General features: G+C 40.0%; 1 protein-coding gene across 1 annotated transcript; it reads left to right on the top strand.

Moving 5' to 3' along the window:
• Window positions 1-689: 689 nt before the first annotated feature.
• Window positions 690-1,247, top strand: IFNB1 (interferon beta 1). Its single transcript, XM_060153486.1, has one exon. It carries the CDS (start codon window positions 690-692, stop codon window positions 1,245-1,247), a length of 558 nt encoding a protein of 185 aa, XP_060009469.1.
• The last annotated feature ends 8,201 nt before the right edge of the window (window positions 1,248-9,448 follow it).

Raw genomic sequence — 9,448 nt, 5'->3', positions numbered from 1 at the left:
AGTTATATTCTGGATAGCTGAGATTACCAGATAAAGCAATAAATTAAGGATGAAAAAGTTATGTGTTGTCTCGTTGCTTATGGTTAAGGCCCTACAAAAAAAATTCAGATCAACTTAATTTGACATCATTCTATTTTAGTTAGAAGAAAAATAGGTGTCTTTTTAAAAATAATAAACTGCATGTATTTATTGATTTGTAATAGTGTATTGGGAATTAAATCTAGTTGTTAGGAAAAAGAAAACTCTCTTACAAACAAAGACTACCTCCCAAATCTCAAAATATGCAAAAAGAAAAAGAAAACTATCCTTTCCAAATTAAAGAACCTTGTAATAGTCAAGTTCAAAATGATTTGGCTTATTTTTTTCTTTAGCATTTCACTGAAACTTTACAAAACATTAGAAATCCTCACTGTTTGTATATCTTTTCCCCCCTAATATAGATAAAAGAAAAAGAAAATAACAAGGAGCTTAAAGAAAAAGAATTTTAGAGACAACTAATAAGTTAAATGACATAGGAAAACTGAAAGGGAGAACTGAAAGTGGGAAATTCCTCTCCAACAGAAAGAGTGGAGGGCCATGCTGTATAAGTAGACCACACTCATGGAGAAAGGACATTCACACTGCAAACTCCTGAAGACTTGGCTTCAGCATCTAGTAGTAGACCAGATAACGCTGTTCCTGTTTTCATCATGACCCACAGGTGCATCCTCCAAACTGCTCTCCTGTTGTGCTTCTCCACCACAGCTCTTTCCATGAGCTACAGATTGCTTCAATTCCAACAAAGGAGCAGCAATTTGGCATGTCAGAAACTCCTGCGGCGGTTACCTGGAATGCCTCAACATTGCCTCGAGGACAGGATGGACTTCAAGGTCCCTGAGGAGATTAAGCAACCACAGCAGTTCCGGAAGGAAGACGCCGTATTGGTCACCTATGAGATGCTCCAGCAGATCTTTGGTATTCTCAGAAGAAATTTCTCTAGCACCGGCTGGACTGAGACCATCACTGAGAACCTCCTTGTGGAAGTCTATGGGCAGATGGATCGTCTGGAGACAATCCTGGAGGAAATAATGGAGAAGGAAAACTTCACCAGTGTAGTGACCATTCTTCACCTGAAGAAATACTACTTGCAGATCATGCAGTACCTGAAGTCCAAGGAGTACAGCAACTGTGCCTGGACAGTAGTGCGAGTGGAAATCCTCAGGAACTTTTCCTTCCTTAACTGCCTTACAGATTACCTCCATAATTGAAGAACTCCCCCCTGTGGCTATGGGAACGGACAATGCTGCCAATGATGTCAGGCTCTTCAGCCAGGGGAGGTTCTTTAAGGAACTGACAGGCAATGCACTGGATTTGAAAGGACAGTTAAAGACTTTAAGCTTTTTTAAAATTAATTTATATATTATTTATTTATTTAAATTTTACCATGGGAAATAAACTTTTTATGAAACAAAAGTCAACATGGCAGTTTTCATTTCAATTTGATTTATGTAACCATCATATTAAAAATTGCAGATCACCTAGGAGACGTTCTTTTTAAAATAAGCCTGCAGAATAGTAGAATTTCCGGGCCCTACCTTCAAGGAATTTGAAATACAAGGAAGCCGTGTGGAATATACAAGGTAAAAGATGATAAGGGGATGGGATTTTAGGAGAAGAAATGTGACCTGAGCCTCTACAGAATTAAAATGGGAGAGCCAGGTAAGTGACTGTGGAACTAGAAGCAGGGGTGCCTACTGCTTCTACACTGTGCCCCAGGCTCTTTGGCCCTAAAGTTAAAATTTGACTGGCTGTCAGGGTAACCAGGGGAATATTTCAGCTCTTGTGTTTGTCCTAAACTCATCCCTATTATCTGTGGGGTGCTCTGCTTCCCTCCCCATGCCCCACAGGATTTTAAAATATTTATGTACCCATCCCCCTCCTCTGGCCAAGCCTAAGAGTGAGAAGTCCCAGGCACTTCTGTGACACTGTTAAGTAGCAGTCCCTTTATTTTACTCTTCATGGTACAGCCAAGATGTATGGGTGTCTTAGGAGAGCTGGGGTCTCTGTCGACTTCCAGGGTACAGACACCAGAGGGAGAAAGAACTCTGCCTGATACCCCTGCTGTCTGGCTAGGTTTTCTCCCCATTTTTTTTTTTCAGAAAAGCGAGTCTGCTCCTGGTTCCCCCTTCCCTGTTCATACAGAATTTCAGGACTATCCTATCTGTTTTTTCTGCTGCTCTGCATCTCTGAAGCTACATACTCTCTAAAGTCAAATCCAAGACAGGTGCAGCAGATTAAGTTGTTTTAGGCCAAGTGAAAAACCAGGGAGCATGGGAGAAAGGGAAATTCGGGTGGGAGACAGGGGGCACTCACTTATTCCAGGGCTTACCCTGAGGAAATAAAGTTTCCCTAGGAGCTCTTTGGAACCTGGCCAGCATGGCTGGGTTTCTGTCTTTGTAGTGAACCCTTTGGGAATCTGAATTTTTGATTGTTCCTGTCATTAGCAGCTACCATCCAGGCACTGAACTGAGCTCCTACCTATGTAACTGGATTTAGTCCTCTTCGAAAGCATTCCCCCTGGTGGCGCAGTGGTTGGGAGTCTACCTGCCAATGCAGGGGACATGGGTTCGTGCCCCGGAGCGGCGGGGTGAGCGTCCGGAGTCTGTGCTCTGCAGCGGGAGAGGCCTCAATGGTTAATAGGCCCGCGAACCGAAAAGAAAAAAAAAGCATCCCTCAGATAGGCATAATACTGTTATTGCTTTTTACAGAAAACCAAGTCTCCAAGGGGTTTAGTAACTGCCCCCGCTCATATAGCTAGTGAGTGGAGGTTAAAAAAGAATTACAGGGCTTCCCTGGTGGCGCAGTGGTTGAGAGTCCGCCTGCCGATGTAGGGGGCGCGGGTTCGTGCCCCGGTCCGGGAAGATCCCACATGCCGCGGAGCGGCTGGGCCCGTGAGCCATGGCCGCTGAGCCTGCGCGTCCGGAGCCTGTGCTCCACAACGGGAAAGGCCACAACAGTGAGAGGCCCGTGTACCGCAAAAAAAAAAAAAAAAAAAAAAAAAAAAGAATTACAAAGGTAAGAATCATATACAACATTATTTGTATCTACGAGCTTTCTCCTAGAGCAGCACAGAAGTCTGTGTTCCCTTTAAGGGATTCAGCTTTGAGAAGAAATGTTAGTCAAAAGTTTCAGAGCAGACACTATCGTGCAGACAATGAGCTCGGGGCTCCCCCTTGTGACTCAAGTTGGGTAAAACACCAGCTGTGGGACAGAGAAGTGCCATCCTGGTGGGTCTGCGGCTGTTGCTGTCCTCCCAAGCCAGGCAAGGTCCCGTAAAATGATAACTTTCCCTCTCCCCACAACTCCCCACAGTCTGAGACTCCACACCCCAGTTCTGCCAAAAGCCCTTCCACAGCCGTGCTTCCTTTTGCCTAGGAGTCAAAAACAAGATCCGTACATCAAAATGCAGAGTGAAAGGCATGCCTAGAGCAGCCAAGAGGATGCTAAAGAAGTTTGCCCGGTCTCCATTGTGAAAATGACTATACTACTCAAAGCAATTTACAGATTCAGTGCAACCCTATCAAACTACCAATGGCGTTTTTCACAGAACTAGAACAAAAAATTTCACAATTTGTATGGAAACACAAAAGACCCCAAATAACCAAAGCAATCTTGAGAAAGAAAAATGGAGCTGGAGGAGTCAGGCTCCCTGACTTCAGACTATACTACAAAGTTACAGTAATCAAGACAGTACAGTACTGACACAAAAACAGAAATATAGATCAATGGATATATTTGGGTTTTCTATCTTATCAATAGGATAGAAAACTCATAGATAAACCCACCTTATCTTTGATAAAGGAGGCAAGAATATACAATGGAGAAAAGATACCCTCTTCAATAAGTGGTGCTGGGAAAACTGGACAGCTACATGTAAAAGAATGAAATTAGAACACTCCCTAACAACATACACAAAAATAAACTCAAAGTGAAGTAAAGACCTAAGTGTGAGGCCAGACACTACAAAACTCTTAGAGGAAAAAACATAGGCAGAACACTCTATGACACAAATCACAGCAAGATCCTTTTGACCCACCTCCTAGAGAAAGGGAAATAAAAACAAAAATAAACAAATGGGACCTAATGAAACTTAAAAGCTTTTGCATAGCAAAGGAAACCATAAACAAGACCAAAAGACAACCCTCAGAATGGGAGAAAATATTTGCAAATGAAGCAATTGACAAAGGATTAACCTCCAAAATATACAAGCAGCTCATGCAGCTCAATATCAAAAAAACAAACAACACAATCCAAAAATGGGAGAAGACCTAAATAGACATTTCTCCAAAGATATACAGATTGCCAACAAACACATGAAAGGATGCTCAACACCACTAATCATTAGAGAAATGCAAATCAAAACCACAATGAGGTATCACCTCACACCAGTCAGAATGGCCATCATCAAAAAATCTACAAACAATAAATGCTGGAGAGGGTGTGGAGAAAAGGGAACCCTCTTGCACTGTTGGTGGGAATGTAAATTGATACAGCCACTATGGAGAACAGTATGGAGGTTACTTTAAAAAGCTAAAAATAGAACTACCATACAACCCAGCAATCCCCCTACTGGGCATATACCCTGAGAACACCATAATTCAAAGAGTCATGTACCACAATGTTCTTGGCAGCTCTATTTACAGTAGCCAGGACATGGAAGCAACCTAAGTGTCCATCGACAGATGAATGGATAAAGAAGATGTGGCACATACATACAATGGAATATTACTCAGCCATAAAAAGAAACGATATTGAGTTATTTGTAGTGAGGTGAATGGACCTAGAGTCTGTCATACAGAGTGAAGTAAGTCAGAAGGAGACAAACAAATACTGTAAGCTAACACATATATATGGAATCTAAAAAAAATATATTCTAATGAACCTAGGGGCAGGACAGGAATAAAGACACAGACATAGAGAATGGGCTTGAGGACACTGGGAGGGGGAAGGGTAAGCTGGGACGAACTGAGAGAGTAGCATTGACATATATACACTACCAAATGTAAAATAGCTAGTGGGAAGCAGCTGCATTGCACAGGGAGATCAGCTCAGTGCTTTGTGACCACGTAGAGGGGTAGGATAGGGAGGGTGGGAGGGAGACGCAAGAGGGAAGGGATATGGGGATATATGTATATGTATAGCTGATTCACTTTGTTATACAGCAGACACTAACACACCATTGTAAAGCAATTATACTCCAATAAAGATTTTTAAAAAAATAAAAAGTAAAAAATTTAAAAATTAAAAAAGAAGTTCACCCGGACCGAACAGCTAAATTGGCCGAGAAAGTGAGAGGCTGGGGCAGCCCTGGAAAGGCCTTCTCTGTGTGTGTCCAGGGGACTAGAGGACAGAGGAGAGGCTTCTTCTGCAGAATTGTGAATAACTGTGCCACTGCTGAGCATTCTGGTCCATCCAGAATATCAAAAGTATGTTCATCATAGTAGAGGATAAATGACAATTAATATTAATTCTAATAAGAATGCCGGAGGTTAACCTAAAACCTCATGTTTGAGTATTTGCATATGTTAAACAACTATGCCACATATAAGGCAACATATCTTCATAGATAGCTACATATGAGGAGTGAAGTGATTATTTTAGCTGGCACCAGAATACCTCCCTAGAAAAGCACTTGTTTAGGAGAATATCGAATGGGCCCCTTGAGATACAAGGTGAGATCTTGAGGTTGTGGACGTGGCAACACAAAAGACAGCACAACATCAATAGCATGTTTTTGGGTGTCTGTTTTTAAGGAGGAAAGAGAGAGAAACACAGCCGATGGTGTTGGAGTTCTGATGCTCCCTGGAATAAGGCAGCAGTGAAAAATTTCTGATGAGGGCAAACAAAGGACTTTTAAGAACAAGGATGTCTCACAGGCAACTTGAAATTATGTGCACTGATGTGATGAAATCCTGTCCTCCATCTTCTTCAAACCTTCAGTAGAGGTGGCTACCCACACAAAGTCCCCGTGTTTGTAGAAATCATAGAGTGTCCAGGGTTGAAATGGTATGGGGAAACAAGCAGACGTTGGCTAGATGTCCATACGTGAACCAAATCAGTGGGGACAGCAGGCAGAGCCATGACAAGAGAGCCACTTCCCACCTCCACCCATCTACCTCCCAAGGAAATCGTGGAGAGGACATGGATTAGGGGGTGGAGCAGTTTTATCTACTCTTAAGCCATTCGAAGGGCCTGGTGAACATCTTGGTTAACATAAATATTACGTAAATATTGCCTAACCATATGGACATGTAGATACAGGGTAATATCAGTGTACATTTGTATGGTATTTTTCGCACTTAACAAAGCTGGTATTTAGGAATTTTGGGTGTCATTAGGCACTTTTAGGCCCTGAGATATATCTGATGCAGGACCTTGTTTATAAAATGCTCTGAAGAAAATGAAAAGAACATGCCACAGTCTGGGAGAAACTATTTACAAATCACATATCTGATAAAGGACTTGTGTCTAGAATATATTAAAAAATACTCTCAAAACTCAACAATAAGAAAATAACCCAATAAAAGTGGGTGATATATTTGAATGAATACTGTACCAAAGAGATAGATGAATAGTAAATCAGTACATGGAAACATACAAGCCTTCTTCATAGGTTTTTTTGTGTGTGCTTGTGTGTATGTGTGTGGTTTAGATCAGATAATGAATGTGAAATGGTTTTTAATTACACAGGAGCCCATTTGATTACATGAGGACCTACCATAGCCACTACCCTTCCTGAGGAATGTCCAGCAGCCATCCTGGTCCAGTTCTGTATGTGACACACTTGAGGTCTGTCCAGCAGAGAAGGCAAGGCCCTCACTGATACGGACTTCTGTGTCGACTAGTCTAGTTATGAGACAGAGAGTCAACAGCTGGTAGTGGAGTCGGAAGGTGAAGGGCATCCAGAACCAGGTCTTGCTAATTGCAAACATTTTCTCTAAATCTGTCGTACCGGTGCTTACTGAGCCTGAAAAAGAAATTGTTTTATGAATGTATCCTTTTTTTTCTCAATGTTAATTGTTGCTTTATAAATATGAGTTTAATTGTCTAAAATCTCTTAGAATAGTTAGTTTAAAACAATCAAACTCTGAGATAGGACTAGAATTGCCAGCACAGAAGTGTACTCTTAATTTAGCAGGACCACGTTAATCACTTAATTTGTTAATTGACTTGATGGATAGTACTCCAAACACTTGTTCCCATCAAACAATTATCACCAAATCAGCAAATTTGGCCTCAGTTGGCATTCTGTTTCAAAATTTTTGCTTTACTTTATAATTCTCTGTGTAGGGTGTTCTTAGGAAACTCAAAATGCATTATTTAAATTATATCCCCCAACAATTAGCCTAGGAATAAGAAAAAAATGGAGTTCCCTTCAAAAGACCTTCTTAAGAAAATTAAAGACCTGTTACAGACTGGGAGAATATATTTGTAGTTCACATATATGATAAAGGACTTAACATCTGTGCATAAAGAACTCTCAAAACTCGAAAATGGTAAAACAACCCAGTAAAAGACTTGACTACATTTCACCAAAGAAGATACACAGATGACTAATAGGACAGGAAAAGATGATCAACATCATTAGGCATTAAGGAAATGCAAATTAAAGCCACAATGAGACACCACTGCATACTTACCAGAATGGCTAAAGACTGACCCTATCAATAATTGGTAAAGATGTAGAGCAACTGGAACTCTCATACACTGCTGGTGGAAATAAAACACTGTACAGTCTCTTTGGAAAATCATTCTGCAGTTTCTAAAAAAGGTAAACATACACCTACCATACGACCCAGCCATTCCACTCGGTTATTTATCAAAGAGAAAGGAAAGCATGTTTCTATGCATAGACTTGTATATGAATGTTTGTAGGAGCTTTACTTGTAATATCCCCAAATTAGAAACAACTCAAATGCCCATCACAAATGAATGATTATAAAATGATTGTAGTATATCCAGATAATGAATACTATTTAGCAATTAAAAAGGATGAATCCTTGATAAACACAATGGCATGGATAAATCTCGAAATTATGCTGAGTATAATAAGACAGACCAAAAAAAGGAGTACATTCTGTATTGTCCCATTCATACAAAATTCTAGAAGGGAAAACTAGTTTATAATGACAGAAAGCAGATCAATGGTTACCTGAGGATGGGGGTGGTGGGAGTGAGGAACGAGATGGAGGGAGAAACTACAAAGGGACATGAGGAAACTTTTGGGGGGACATGGATACGTTCTCTGTGTTGTTGTCGATGGTTTCAGGAGTGTACATATATGTCAAAACCAATCAAAGTGTTCACTTTAAATATGCAGTTTATTGGATGTCAGTTACGCTTCATTAAAGTTCTTAAAAATATATAAGAAAACAAATACAAAGTAGAATGGAGCCAACGCATCGTGTGTCCCTTTGTCAGAATAAGCATACTTTGTTTGATGGCTTAAGATCTCTTAATAAGAGTCCAAGATAAGATTAAATTAATAGGCCCTCAGAAAGGAAAAATTATCTTATAGTCTAAGTTCAACGTTGTCATCAGTTAGATTGTAAGAGGCTTTTATGTCACACTGCAATAGTCTTTCATATTTTAAAAGGTTGCCCAAGAAGTTGGTCAATATGCTCTCATGCTAAAACTCTGAAAAAAAGCCTAGAGCACTTTATAAATAGTATAAAATTTACCATTTTAACCATTTCTAACTGTACATTTTTGTAGCAGTAAGTACATTCACATAGTTGTGCGACCATCACCACCATTCAACTCCAGAGCTTTGTTATATTCTCCAACTGAAACTCTGTACCCATTAAACACTAGTTCCCCATTTCCCCCTACCCCTACCCCTGGTAATCACCATTCTACTTTCTTTTTTTTTCACCATTCTATTTTCTGTCTCTATGAATTTGACTACTCTAGGTACCTCATATAAGTGGACTCATACAGTATTTATTCATTTGTGACTGACTTATTTCACTTAGTATACTGTCTTCAAGTTTCAGCCATGTTGTAGCATGTGTCAAAATTTCCTTCCTTTTTATGGATGAACAATATTCCATTGTATGTATATACCACATTTTGTTTATCTATTCCTCCATTGATGGACATCTGAGTTGCTTCCACCTTTTGGTTATTTTGATTAGTACTGCTTTGAACTTGGGTGTACAAATACCCGTTTGACTCCCAGGTATTTGTATTTTTTTCTAAATCTCTAATTGAGCATGGTAACCTGAATTTGTTGCATTAGTTACCTTTTAGACCTCAAGAGCAAAGTGGCATGGGGGTAATTTACATAAAGACATGAGTTTAACCAGAAGTGGAATTGCTGTATCAATGGTAATTCCATATTTAATTTTTGAGGAATCATCAAGGTAACTATATTTAAGTTGTCTCTTTAAGATGCAAACATCTGCTA

This window comes from Lagenorhynchus albirostris, chromosome 7, assembly GCF_949774975.1.
Source record: "Lagenorhynchus albirostris chromosome 7, mLagAlb1.1, whole genome shotgun sequence".
Taxonomy (NCBI): Eukaryota; Metazoa; Chordata; class Mammalia; order Artiodactyla; family Delphinidae; genus Lagenorhynchus; species Lagenorhynchus albirostris.
The sequence above is the reverse complement of the archived record's forward strand: the minus strand, read 5'-3'. Positions and strand labels throughout refer to the sequence as shown.

Excerpts from the sequence above, each read along its gene's own strand:
- IFNB1 (XM_060153486.1), top strand. The coding sequence starts at position 690 with ATGACCCACAGGTGCATCCTCCAAACTGCTCTCCTGTTGTGCTTCTCC.